At 35.1% G+C, this 14,943-nt stretch overlaps 1 protein-coding gene across 2 annotated transcripts in view; it reads left to right on the top strand.

The window, feature by feature from the left end:
- The window catches only part of hdac11 (histone deacetylase 11), a 34,018-nt gene extending 21,527 nt beyond the window's left edge, over positions 1-12,491 (top strand). For both annotated transcript variants that reach the window (XM_067388050.1, XM_067388049.1), the window contains exons 9-11: positions 2,182-2,278; positions 4,200-4,378; positions 5,878-12,491. In XM_067388050.1, the coding sequence (XP_067244151.1) occupies positions 2,182-2,278; positions 4,200-4,378; positions 5,878-6,117 (516 nt within the window). In that variant the 3' untranslated portion in view covers positions 6,118-12,491. The remainder of the gene's footprint in view (positions 1-2,181; positions 2,279-4,199; positions 4,379-5,877) is intronic.
- The last annotated feature ends 2,452 nt before the right edge of the window (positions 12,492-14,943 follow it).

Genomic DNA, 14,943 nt, shown 5'->3' with positions numbered 1-14,943 from the left:
ATGTTTAGTTTTAATTTTAATTTAAGTTCTAGAAATTGTATATATTATATTTTTTTCTTATATAATTTATATATACATATATATATATAGCTTTAATTTTTATTTTTCAGATTTAGTTTTAATTTAAGTTTCATGTAATATTTATATATTTTTGTTTTTATTTCATCTTTATTTCAAGGTAGTAATAATAATAATCTCAGCATCTGTTAGCATCTCTCTGGCTTTAGTGTTTATGATAATTCACATTGTCATCACATATTCAAACAGCATCCTCCATCATCCCATTGACTGCCTGTAGCAAACCAAAGACAGAAAATCTACATGAAAACAATGAAATGGTCCATCTGACAGTTCCAGCATGTGCCTGTATTAGCAAACAAGCCTTTGGGTGTTCCAGTTCCAGCTGATTGCAGACTTGGTCTCAGATGCAGAAAACTGTACTTTCTTCCATCCTCTGCTCTTATGATAGTGTTGATGCATTAGATAATATTACCATTTCATAACAGTTCACCTCTACTAGAGACCAGCAGTGGAACTTAAGGGCTGCTGCATGTTTAGTAACCACTTCTGTATATATTATTAATGTAAGCTGCCTGTTAGATTTCAGAGGACCAAACTTGAAATTGCTACATTGATATCTTTTTGCCAGCAGCAAGGTTTTGCTGCTTGAGCGCACAGATGGTGCAGACAGGAGAATGTGAATGTGTCCCTAACGCGTGGTTCATAGTCTCGTAATTGGCTAACGGTCTGAGCAGAGAGACAGGGCTGTTTTGGAATAAGAGGTTGTAGTCGTACACATGAGTTGTGTGCCTTGCAGCAGTTTTAAATTAAAAGTGACAATAGCCAGACGCTGTACTTGACAGATGAGGAGGATGGAATAAAGAGGGATGGAAATGTTTTGTCTTCAGAACAGAGCTCAACACTTAGCTGAAGAAATCTCTTGCTGTCACAATGTAGGTGAATCTTTGACACAATGTGGGTGAATAGTGTTGTAAAATATAATAATTGTAAAATACATAATTTTGCAATTTTTTTTTACTTTTGTTGGAGACGGTGATGATAGGGCAGGAATTTAGGGGCAGACTAAAATACGCTGTAATACACCGCAAACATAATTATTTTATTTTTCTTTAATTTTGTGTTCTTTTCATAATATACAGTAAAAAAGATTTAATATTCTTTTTACTATTATTATTTGTGAACCTGGACCACAAAACCAGTCATAAGTCGCAATAGCCAACAATACATTGTATGGGTCAAAATTATTGATTTTTTATTTTTTTTTTTTAATGCCAAAAATCATTAGGATATTAAGTAAAGATCATGTTCCATGAAGATATTTTGTAAATTTCCTACTGTAAATATATCAAAAATGATTTTGTGAGTGGATATGCATTGCTAAAGACTTCATCTGAGCACCTTTTAAAGGCAATTTTCTCAATATTTTGTTTTTTTTTTTTTGCACCTTCCGATTCCAGATTTTCAAATAGTTGTATTTCGACCAAATATTGTCCTATCCTAACAAACCATACATCAATGGAAAGCTTATTTATTCAGCTTTTTCAGAAAATTGACCCTTATGACTGGTTTTGTGGTCCAGGGTCACATTTGCTTGGATTAATTTAATGGATATTTCATTAATGGGCATTTCAGTGTAAAATCATTTGTCTGAAATTGTGCAGAAAAATTATTTTGTTTTATTTTTTGTTTTATTGTATGTGTGTGTGTTTTTTAAGAATGTATACGTATGAATAACGAGACAAAATATGTATTTTTTACCATATTTAAGCAAAAATTTGCACCAATAGAATTCTGGAAAGCACTGCAGATTTCCATAGAATTTAAACCTTTATTATTCAAAAAGGCACATTGTTTCCATACTCATTTATTGAGTATTCCAGCTAATCTGATATAGTAATTTCAGCTCATTTTAACACATTTGACCATATTAGAATGCAGAATTTTTCTGATTTTTTATGAAAATTAGTGCAGAAAATGCATAAAGCCCTGATAATTTCCTAGATTAGCAAATTGATGTATAAACCACTAGACCGCATCTTTTTTTTAATACACTGTAGTTAGTGAAAGTCTTAGATCATTAATAGTCTTGGTTGTAGATAGTGTAAACAGCAGGAATCTATGTAATATGAACTTATATCTGCTCTTTGATACATATTGCAGGGAAATGGCCACGAGCGGGATTTCCTGGAAGACAGACGCGTTTACATAATGGATGTCTATAATCGCCACATCTATCCAGGAGATGGATATGCGAAGAGTGAGTTAAAGTGCATTTGAGTGTGTAAATGGGGATTTGAAGTGATCCTGATTATGTAAAGATATCCTGTCCCACAGTGATACGAGAAGCTAAAGCGCTTTGGATCATGGTTATCTGACTGATTTAGCCTGGACATGCTCTTTATTCGCATATCTATAGAAATTCACACATACACTCACAAATAATGGAATACCGAGATGGAGACAGATGATAAGGAAAATTGGGAAGAAGGTAAAGTTCTTTTGCCTACAGGGGGCAGTGTCCTGCAACCCTCATGGCACTGTGAGCTGTTGACTAACTGCCTTATATGGTTGAATGTTCTCTTCATCATCCACATTTCTATTGTTACTTTAACCCTCTTATTTATACTTGCATGACAAATTAAAAGGGATGTCAGTGCAGTTTGCAGTATATATTTGTTTTTCTTTTTACATTTTATACATTCTTATAGGTTGTTTATAATAAAAATGTTTCCTCACATCTACATACCAAACTGACTTTAAAAAAAAAACAAAAAAAAAAACAGAAAATGTCAAATGCACTTCCAACCCCTTTATTTATTTATAATTTATCCTAACATTTGAAATCCATCTTTTGGTACAGTATTCACCATTCAAATTCTAATTGATTGATGTCTTTGTCATATTTGCATGCTGAATTGTGATTGGTCTTCTTTTTCTGCCTTGCATGTACTGATATTTCCTTCAGTAAATGTTTTGATTGATATGTTGGATATCAGAGAAACAGCCCACAGTGGTTTGAAGGCAGGACTTAGAACATGCTTCAACTGGTACTGATATGGTCACATTATAATCTTTGTCAATTAACGCATCCGTTATCTGCACTATTCTAACTCGCTCTGTCAAACATTTGAGTAGGAGTGACAGAAATATTGCTGTTCTGTTAAGCTCCAGCGCACACTGTGCGACAACTTGTCAAACCTGAGATGATTTCATTAAAGCATTTACATACCGTAACCAGCTAAACATGAGGTTTTATAAACGTATAATGTTCTGACTTAAACTTCCCCTCGCTCTATTGAAGGCACGTCCTGGCTTCCCTTGATAAGTTTTGCATGGCCTCGTTTTCCTTAAAATTTTCATTCGTTTCTTTCCAAGCCATTTTCCCTCAGTGACTTCTCAGTATGTTCAAAAGAGAACGTACCTCCGTTTTCTGACTCTGTGTATCCGTAGTCCTCTCATCTGCCTGTAAAAGCACAAGAGACTAATTAGGTCTTAAAAGCCTCAGAGAAAGCAATGCATTGTGCTCTATTTGCCTTTAAACCAGGCTTAAATAAATGAAAGAACACCTTACATTAGGTTTTTTTTTTACCTTTTTAAAGTAAATACTTACTAAAATTTGGTGATGGAAAAAAGACAGAAAAATCCTTAGTGGCTTTCCCCCCAGTTTTTAGAGGGAAATATAGTTTGCCCCAAAATGAAAAATCTGTCATCATTTACTTACTCTTATACCTGTATATTTTAAAAAGTTTGATTATTTCTTTTGTGGAAATAATTATTGCAGACTGTCCAGGCTGCTCTTTTGCATACAGTGAAAGTAAATAGTGTCCACTGATATCATGCAATTTTCATTGAATTGAAACTATTGTATGACTTCAAAAGACTTGGAATATAACAATTATGGTGTTTTTTGTTCATTTTGGAACTTGACAGCTCCTAGTCCCCATTATCTTTCATTGTATCGAAGAGAGCAGCTTCAAAAAATGTTTTGGAATATAATGACAGATAATAATGACAGAATTAGCATTTTGGGGTGAATTAACCCTTTTAATAGATTACTTTGTCTGTTCTTGAGTGTAACTGCTTTGAATTGCCATTATCTACTCTGTTTGCTGACACTTTACCTCCCTTTGTCTTCATCTGCGACGAAAGCCTAATTTGGTCTTCATTTCTGACTTCAGGGGCGATTAAACGAAAAGTGGAGCTGGACTGGGGCACAGAAGACATGGAGTATCTCCAGAAGGTGGAGCTCCATTCAGAAGGGGCGCTGAATGAAGTACGGCCTGACATTATCATATATAATGCAGGCACGGACATCCTTGATGGAGACCCTCTGGGAGGTCTGGCTATATCCCCACAGGTACAGCTGTCATTCATTCTTCCTTTCAGTCCTCCATTTCAGATCTTAGATGCACTGCTTTAACAGACACACTCTTTTGGCAGGCTGGTCAATGAACCCCTGTACCAAATTAATTATTCAGGCCTGCTTTATAGAATGACCATGCAGTAGCACTGAAGAATATCTTTATTTTGTGGATTTTGAGGGAGATTAGAGGAAAGAATTTTATTAAAGTAATATATCATGTGGTGTATTAATGGTGACAGTGTTTGATATGCCTACACATGAGTTACCCTGTGCCTTTGACCTGTTACAGTATGTCTAATAAATCAAATGATGTTAGCAAGTTTCTGTACTTTTTGTACTGCACGTTCACAATATTTAATTTTTTTTTTTTAATCAAAGCTGTTACAATTTCTCCAGTATAAATATCTAATAATCTATCAAACAAAAGATTGTATAATATATTAAGACATGGTTAACATTTTACAATAAGGTCCCATTAGTGCACACTGTAAAAAAAAATCCCAGTAAAATTTATGGTAAAAAATCGGCAGCTGTGGTTGCCAGAACTTTACTGTAAAAAATACAGTAGCAACTTAAAAAAATTCTGTTAAATTAATTTACGGTAAAATAACGTATTTCATTAACTGATATAATGTTAATTTACCAACCTAATGAAGTACTAATATCTGTCTTGTACCTTTATAATACACTGACAGTCACCAAACACAGTGGTGATAAGAGTCACATGATGAATCAAAGTTCATCACAAGCAAATTTTCCACAAGCTAAGAAGGACAACACTAACATATAGAAGGTGCACACAGTGTCATTCACACACACTAAACACCATCATGGTAAAATGCATGAAATTTAAAAAATGCAATAAACATTAATTTAACAACATTAGATGTAACATAAAACCCTAATGTACATAACTGATTAGAAAAAAATGAGAAAAACTAAGAAGAAACGAAAATATATCAAATGCGAAGTGTCACGCAGGGAATTGTGAGAATGTCAATTTAGGTTTTTTCACTGTAAATTTTACAATGAATTGTTATTTTTCACTTCCAAAAACTGTGAATTTAATTGTATTTTACCATAAAATTACATTAAATGTACCGTTAGATCTATTACAGTTATTCAACCTATATAGCACGGAAACTTTCTGTAAACCAATTGACCAATTTTTCACCGCAGCATTTTTACAGTCTTTTACTGTTACAATCACGGCCATTTTTTACAGTGCATTAACTAACACTGAGCAAAGCAATTGCTACTATATTTAGTCATCTTTGTTAACATAGTTAATAAAATTACAACAGTTCATTGTTAGTTCATCTTAGTTCAGGTCCATAAAAAATAACGGTAACACTTTACAATAAGGTTGTATTAGTTAACGTTAACTAATGCATTAACTAATGTTAACTAATACAACCTTATTGGAAAGTGTTACCAAAATAACATCTACAACTTATGTTTACATATACAAAATGTTTTCACCCCTCTCTCAGGGTATCGTAAAGAGAGATGAGATCATATTCAGGGCAGCCCGGCGGCGAGGAATACCCATCCTTATGGTGACATCAGGGGGATACCAGAAGAAGACCGCCCGCATCATCGCTGACTCCATCCTGAATCTGCACAGACAGGGTTTGATTGGTGAAGAGGCTATAGAGGGTGCGGGACCCTCACATGTGCCGTTTATGATGACCAAATCTGTCTCATCAGGGGCCGTGTTGGCTGCCATTTAAATTCCTCTGATCTCTGGTCAAGTGTGTCAAACACGCTGTTAATTTACCTAATGCAAAAATTTTGAACTAATGTATAATGTTCTGGACAGGGGTGGTTTTGATCGAGATTGACTCAGGATAGCTTCCGTAGTTCATTGTTTTGAACTATTTAACTCGTATGTTGCATTTTTTGTGATAGTTTTAGACTTAAATTTTAAGATTGGGTAATATTTTCAATTTTTGCCTCATTTCTTAAAGGGTGTTTAATGCAATGCTTGTTTGCACGTTAAATTTTTAGAGGAATAGGTTTCTCAGTAATAAATTCTGCCATCATTTGCTCACCCTCATTACAAATCCACTCAGTTTTATTATATGGAAATACATGTATCTCATTTTGTGTTTCACTGAAGAAAGTTGGAACGACAGAATTTTCATTGTTGGATGAGTTATCCCTTTAAACATTTTTAACTGGTGCTCACAGATTATTGGAAGGGAATTGATTTCTTATTAATTTAAAAAGAGAAAATCTATGATTGAATCTAACGTATGAATATTGCGCATGCATACATCCTCTTGAAATCCCTAGTGTGAGATACACAAGAAAAATTTGTGTAATTTGTGGCAGCTCTCTCGAACACTAATTAGATTTATTCAATATTAAATTACGGCATTATGAATCAATTTTGGATTCATTACAGATTCCTCATTGTGTCAACCTGCTCTGCTATAACGCCTTGAAATATTCTGTGACATTAAATGAAAGTTGCATTTAGAGATGTGCTTTTGCATTTAGAGATGTGCTTTTAGCAGCACAAGGAATTCTCATTTGTGTGCATCAGCAGGTGGACCACTGTCAGTCTGACAGCTTTCTATCATATTACACCTGGCAGGCTTTTGAAATGTCTTCAGGCTGAGGCCGGGGCTCTCTCTATTAGGAAATGAAACTCTTCATTGGAAAGTCTGAGAGACATTGCAGTTGGTTACCAGTGTCGGTTCTAAAGCTGTGATCTTGTCTGACTCAATTTAACAAAATGGTTCATCTAGAGAATAAATAAGAGATGATGACTTTGTTTTTTTTTTATTCCCCAGATTTTGAATTCTAGTGTGACATCAACATTCTCAGTTTTTTTTTTTTTTTTTGCAACAGGTTTTATTCTGTGATTTTATTTTTAGACATAAAGTGTAGAACAGTCTGCAATTTTTACTCAATGAGTTTATGTACAGTACTCCACACATATTTACCATTGGATTTGTCACTTTATTGGCATATTAAGCTTTGAGTTTATTTGAAGATACTGTATGGTTCACCCAGAAATGATCTGTCATCATTTATTTACCCTTATGTCTTTCCCAATCTGTTTGACTTTTTTTTTTCTTTTTTTTTGTGGGACACATGAAGTATGGAGCCTCTAAAGGGACCTGGTGATGGAAAAAAATATCATATGGTGAAGAAATATATATATTTCTATGCTTTTGTATTTACTCATGAAACTTGAAACTTTTGTTTTCCCCCTGAGAAAAACTGGTGATGGAAATAATATGAGAGGGCAGGAAAAACTATTTTTTTCAGGGAAGCGCAAAAGTTTTGCAAGCAAACGCCAAGTTTCTAGGGGGAACGCATAATTTTGTGAGCAAAGCATTGAAATATAATTTTTCTTCTCATATTTTTTTTTATTATCCACCGTCTCTGTATAGATCAGAGCAGCATGAACATTCTCCAAAATATGTCCTTTTGTGTTCTGCAGAAAAAAATCAAACAAGTTTGAAACAACATAGGGGGACTTTTAATGAGCTGTCACTTTTATTTAGTTTTATTTCAAGCTCAAGGTTGGTATCCAGAGGATTGTCTTTGTAAGGAGCGAGTAATGAGTCATGAACTTTGTGTAAGGCACTTATACTCCGGTTGCAGGGGTAATTGTTATGGCTCTGATCTCTTGAATGAAAGTCATAGAAACTAATTCCACCAACCCTGTTCATGTGGTGACTAATAAAGATTTACTGGTGTAAGTGGCCCTCCAGACCTTTCTGCACTAAACTGCTCTTAAAGCACAGAATAATATAAAAACTAGTGGTGGGCATAGATTAATTTTTTTTAATCTAGATAAATCTCACTGTAATTTTGGAATTAATCGAGATTAAAATGGCTAATTTGAATTCTGCCAAAAACATTCAGAATATGTGTGCTTCCCAAATAATGACTAAAAGTAATCCGCCATTTTGTCTGACAAAGCAGTCAGGAGTTAGAAGATTAACCTCGGTGGAGTTAAACTTGAAAAATTGTGTATATTGACATCTTTCCACGTTTGAAACAACATTGATTCTCATGTTCGTTCATGTTTATTTGATGTTATAAATGGACTAGTAGTAAGAGATGATCGGTTTAGGAGCCTCTTGAGCTGAGGCGCTACAGCAATCTATCACGACACATTAAAGAGCAACAAAACAGTTTTTATTGTTTGAATTTCTTTAATAACTACATAGTTTTAAAGCTGGGACTTTGTTTAATATCATAAGAAACCTGCTCTGTCTTGTCTGTCGACGTGTTGTCAGTGTCCTCTTTGCTCCGTGATGCATTTATCACTGTGTGTGGCGTGATAGCGCCACGGCTTGTTGGACAAAGCAACAGTAACTGCTTTACTGGGGGGCGGGTCTTTGCGAAGGGTCAATTCGGCTAGGTATACATCCACGCTAAACTATCAAGGTGAAAGTCATCATAGCTTGCGTAGTATAGACCGAGCTCCCAATCCAACTTTGAGAATAGATTAACGGCGATATTTTTTTATCGCCCGATAAGAGTCTCGCGCTAACGGCCCACCACTATTAAAAACATTGCTCTGTTTGAGCATCTCGACCACCCCTGCATAGCAAATGGAATGATTGTGCGATGAGACTATAGTTTTGTGTGGCTTGTGGTAGATGGGTAGAATGTTTGATGGTGGTAGTGGTACAGGAACAAACCTTTAAGCCTAATTTAACATTTAATTCTTCAAATCCACTGAAATAGTATGATTGTTGTTATTTATTTTGTGATTTGTTTTTGTTTACATTGATACCTCCCGTTCCACGTATCCCGGTGTGAGGCTTTAAATAGCAGGTTATAAAAGATAACTAATTTGGTAAGGTGTTTACTCTTTTGGGAATGGCAAAATTTGAGTTATTAATTTTTTTTTAGGTCTTGGGTTAAAGTTATGAGTCTGATATTGCACTAGGGAGCTGGAGGGATCTTGGTAATGGACACTAATGAGTTTAGTAGGGCTCTTTTTGTCCCTTTCCTTTCTTTTTCTTTTTAATGAAAGCCGTCAAAAGGATGTGTATGGAGGTCACTTGAAAGACGTGAACCCTTTAGGTCTTGCCAGCAGTTTAATGGATCCGTACATGAAAAGGACCACTGTGGTCCTGCTTGAACAAATGACTTGGCTTACTGATGAGTATTTCATGTGCACAGATCTAAAAGGTTTGGTTAATAACATTGCATAACAGTGATTTTTCTGTATGAACACTAGCACTTGTGATTTTTGCCATTTTATGAAACATGTATATTCATTTGAAATGAAATTACTTACAAATTAATTAGTACTCTTATTTAACTCATTAATCAATGATTATTTAAACATGTGTTTTCTTGTAAAGAAATACTTAAGCACTTGGATAATATACAGTACATTTATACATAAATCTATAGAGATGGTGGTTTGTTAACATCTAACAAATGTGCCAAATGTTGTGTTTATGTTCTTTTGTACCTGCACTTTTTATTTAATGCCATTTTTATGTAAGAACAGGGAAAATAAATCAATTCTAACAATGCAATTACCAAAGACCTCATGTTTATTGTATACTATGTCTGTTAATACTTATGATTTATATGACTTTTTTCCATCAGCGTGACATCTTCAAACACCTGCTGGTTTATTGTTTGAAATCCTCGCCACAACCATAGAAGATTAATGTTGAAAGCAAATGCTGAGCGGTGGGACAAATGTGCTGTATTATTCATCATCTCTTTGTTTGCAGTGCAAAAGCAGATATAATCTGTTTATACTGACGATTCAGTACGTGTGTTCCCAGGGAATCAAACCCATGACCTCGGCGTTGCGAGTGGCAGTTGAGCTGAATGCCCATGAAGTGGATATTCTTTCAGATGAGGTGAATGATTTGCAACCATTCATTCCACTTGATACATCTCTTTTTTCCAATCTAAAAGCCAAAAACTGTAGCCACCTCTCTGAACTTTACCATATGCCAACCGTACGTACGTACGTCCCTTCCATACTCCACCCTCCAGTGCTGTCATAAGTTATTTCAGGAGGTGTCTATGACTCAGCGATCAAACATCCAGAGCTCACTGACGTTATGAGAGCTACAAAAGCAGCTCAGATGTCTTTATTTAAACACCCCATCGCCACCGTTTTACAGGCTCTCATTAACCGCTGCTACGGCCTATTTGCATAGTCTGAGGTAATGAGTATAGGTCCCTTGTTCCTTACTCTTCAGCCTGATTAAGGACTTTCTTGGAAGTTTGTTCAAGAAGAGACGCTTGAGTGGTCCTCCTTGACTCATTTAGCCATGGCTATGGGGAAACTATGAATTTGATATTACATTTGAGTGCCGTTGAACGAAAAATGCGATGTTGTTGGATACTGAATATTTCATCTCGAGTGCCGAGCGGGACCGTGCAGTCGCATGTGTCTGTCTGCATTTATTGATTTATTTAAATGCAGTTTATAAACAGTTCACCATTCAGTCACTCCTGGCTTGAACTTTAGTTGCTGAATTGGATTCAGACTTGGAAACTTACAATCTACAATATCCCTTGAAGTCCCAGGGGGCTGTTTACCTCCGTGTGAGGCAGTTTAACCTTGCGAATGTACTCTTAAGAGGATGTTTTACTGAAATTACAGTAAGCAGGAAGGGATGTTTGATCTCAAGGATGTGTGGAGGACAATATAGTATTCCATGTGTTAGTAAAACAAGCTCAAGGAATTGTTCACCCTAAAACGAATATTTTATCTTCATTTACTCTTCTTCATGTCTTTTGTGAAACACAAAATGAGATATTTGGCAGAATGTCCAAGCTGTTATTTTTCATACAATGAAAGCAGATGGTGTTTTTCTGCCATGTGCCACCAAAAAAAAAGAAGAAAAAAAAAACACACCTTAAAACCAGAATCAGAAAGAGCTTTATTGCCAAGTATAGGAATTCGGCAATAAAGACACTGTATTACAAGTCTCCTAAAGCCATTCAACAGCCTTTGTTAAATTAATGTCATTCTCACATTGCACTAGGTTTCATATCATTGACTGATGCTCTGTCGCGTGACCAATCACAAAATGGCAAGGTTGAAAAATGTGGACCAAATGAAATTTGATAGCTACTGCAGAGGGAAACATTATCATTGAACCTCAGCGACTTAAATGTTGGGCTGTTCTTCACATCTATCGTATGAATTCAGCAGACTTGATCTATACTACAGTGTTTTATGGTACTTTTATAATGCTTTTTGCCATTTTTGGAGCTTGGCAGTATAAATCACTGCCCACTTTCTTTGTATGGAAAACTTCCAAAATGTCTTCCAATAACATTTTTCATTTTTCACCGAAGAAAGAAAAGAATACTAGGATGAAATTGACATGAGGGTGAGGCAATGATGACAAAATACTATTCTTTTAATATTAGAAATCCACCATTCTGTGGTTCAAAATCTCATGCAAAATCAGATGCAGGATAGAAATTGTAGTGGTGAGACGTTAACTCGGCCAAAAGTGCACAGCCCACTTTCCAGACGAACTGAGGTGGGAGATCTCTGCTTTTGGCCAATTTAACACCTGGCTGCCATCCATTTCGCACACAGAAAGAGATGACACAGTTAGGGAAGGCCACTCTTCTTCCCATGTTACTCTCTGCAGGATGGATCAGCTCATCCACTGGTATAATGGCTAACGCCCATTGAGCTGTGCATATCGTAAAGGCAATTCAATATAGATGGAAATGAGATTAGACTGTGTTATTAGATCGCACTTTTCCAGTTCGGCTAAGGCAGCGGGTGCCCTGTTACTATTCAAGGCCATTCTGCAGATTTGTCTGAGGGGAGCAGGTGCATAAGTTATTGTGTGCATTCAATCTCTTGTTTGAGGTAAACATATTCGTAGGGAAATATTTTGGAGATGGAATAAAATTTTCAGTTGCATTCTGAAATGTGCCCATTCATTAAAGTGCTGTCAGTCATTTTAAAAGACATTTTTTGAGCTTTTTTTGCCCTTGCTAAATTTAGTATGGAGCACCTAGAGTGCCACTTTAATATAAAGAAATCAATTATCCATGTATTTCAAAAATAAAAAGGTACTTTTTAACTGTGATGTATGTGTGTGTAAAATAAATTGTAGTTGTACAAAAGTTAAAGCAACATTATTTTTTAACTAATCTAAAAATGACTTAATGTATTCATTTGTTACCTTTAACATTTTAATAAAATTCATAAACATGAATAAAATTTTAAGATAATTATTATGTCTATTTATTGGGCCATTTGACATTATATAGTACCTCTTAATAAATGTATTTAAATTGTTTAGATTTATTTAGCGCTTTATCTGCAATTATGTCTTGTTTGTTAAATATATTATAATCAAATATTGGAGTGATAGAAGTCTGTTTAGTTTATGTTTAACCTTCTCTTCTGTGAAATGACATCTGTGTTTATAGGGTGTGATCCTGGGTTGGTTGTTGCAGATTGATGTCAAAATGATTGGAACAGCTGGGTCTTCTAACCGGGCTTGACGCCAACTCTCACACATCAGCTCTCAAAAGACAGTCCATCACCCTTTATAAGTGGCACCTGGATGAGACCTGGAGTGCAGAGATTCAGTCTGCGAGAGCTATTATTAAAATCCTGTCTGAGGGACTTTCCTGTTGGCCAACAATGACGTGTACCTTGTTTTCTCCCAGCATGTAAGTTTTTGCTGAAGTTTCTCTTGTTTTAGCATCAGATCTGCAGGACTTGCCATTGCTGATGTTGCTGACATAATGCTGGTTCTTTGATAGTACATCATTTTGACTTATTTGACATGTGAAATGGAAGCAGAGCAACCTCTAGTAAACCAGATTCCTGAATGCCTTTAAATGACTAATGGATGTAACCTTCCAAGTGGTGATTTGTTTTGAAGGTGTTGTCATGCTGTTGTAATTCTGACATCAGATTTGTTGTTGATATAAAGGTTGCTTCAGGGCCAAATGAAAAAATCCTGCTCTCATTTGTACCATAGTTCTTTTTCCAGCCATTTTGAGGAAGCTACTTCGAAACTAGCCTATCAAGCTACAAGCTAAAATAGTTCAAGTACAGTAGAGTGACCCTTTTAAAAAAAGTAGTTAGTCAAAAATAAGTAAATATTTCAAAGAAGACACTGGGGTTGAAATTAGTTAGTTGGAATGAGAGTAAATTTGTTAAAATTATTTTTTTCTTTCATTTACAATAAAACTAGCTAGGTTGCATGAACAAAATATGATAGTAATTTACAATTACAATAGAACACCTTCATAACAAAAAAAGCAAAACTCGCACTCAAAAAAATGCTGGGTTGTTTTAACCCAGACAAACAACCCAGCATTTTTTAGAATGCACCCAATGAGAATTCTATGGAAGCCCGTTTCCGCCACAAAATAAAAAAAATAAAAACAGTAATTGCGACTTTTTATCTCAGAATTCTGACTTTTTCTCTCGCAATTGCGAGTTTATATCTCTCAATTCTGACTTTTTTCTCACATTTGCGAGTTCTAGTCATAAGAACTCGCAATATCACGCAATTGTGAGTTTATATCTCGCAATTCTGACTCTATAACTCGCAAGTGTGAGAAAAAAAGTCTGAATTCTGAGATAAAGTCGTAATTACTGCTTTTATTTTTTTATTTAGTGATGGAAACAGGCTTCCATAGAATTCTTTAGTCATCATTTTGCTTCGACAAAAGTGATTTGAACACACCTGACATTGTAATTTCCACTTCTTAAGTTGTTAATGCAAATTTCTGAGGAGGATTTGAATGAATGTCCCTCTGCAGAATCGTGTCTTGGATTCTAAAGTGATTCAATTGGTTAAAAGAACATTTAGGTTTTAGTGCCCGATTACGAATCCTTCAAAATCGTTTAATAATGCATGCTGTCTAAATACAACCATTAGTGGCTTTTAAATTAACTTTTGAATCATATTATATAACTTAAAGTCCCACCTCACAGATTTTACACATTGCACTGCATAGCCCAAGGACAAAAATCTGAGAAAGATGTGCAGAGTTATATGAAAGTGTTCCTGTCGCTCTCTCGTCTGGAGGAGCTCTCAACAGCTGCTCATTTTAGACTGTAATCAAATGCCTTTTAGTTAACAGTCTCCCTCTCTCCTCATAATGTCTCATTGAAAGGCGAGTGAAGTACACTGAATGCTGGAGATTTCAAGCATGCTGGATATCTGATATTATTTTAGAATTTTCTGATGCAAGCATCCTCAATCTATGCACTCTTTTTTAATAAAGTGTCCATTATAAAGCACAAGAGAAATCTGATTCCAAAGTGCCTTTAAAGGGACAGTGTGAATTAAGCTGGTATGCAGAAGTTAGCCAATCATAACAGAGGTACGTATACATGCACCATAAAAAAATAATAATAATAATATATATATATATATATATATATATATATGTCATGATTTGTTATCCCAACATTTTTTCTTTTGTCAAATCAACTTAGATAATTAATGTAAGGTTCAGATAACATAATATTTTGAGTTTCTGTTGATTAAACCAAACATTCATTGTATTAACTTTTTTAAGGCCACAACTTAATTTTAATTTCAATGAAC

This window comes from Chanodichthys erythropterus, chromosome 6 (assembly GCF_024489055.1).
Source record: "Chanodichthys erythropterus isolate Z2021 chromosome 6, ASM2448905v1, whole genome shotgun sequence".
NCBI classification, from domain to species: Eukaryota; Metazoa; Chordata; class Actinopteri; order Cypriniformes; family Xenocyprididae; genus Chanodichthys; species Chanodichthys erythropterus.
Note: the sequence above shows the minus strand (reverse complement) of the source record. Positions and strands in the feature narration are given on the sequence as shown.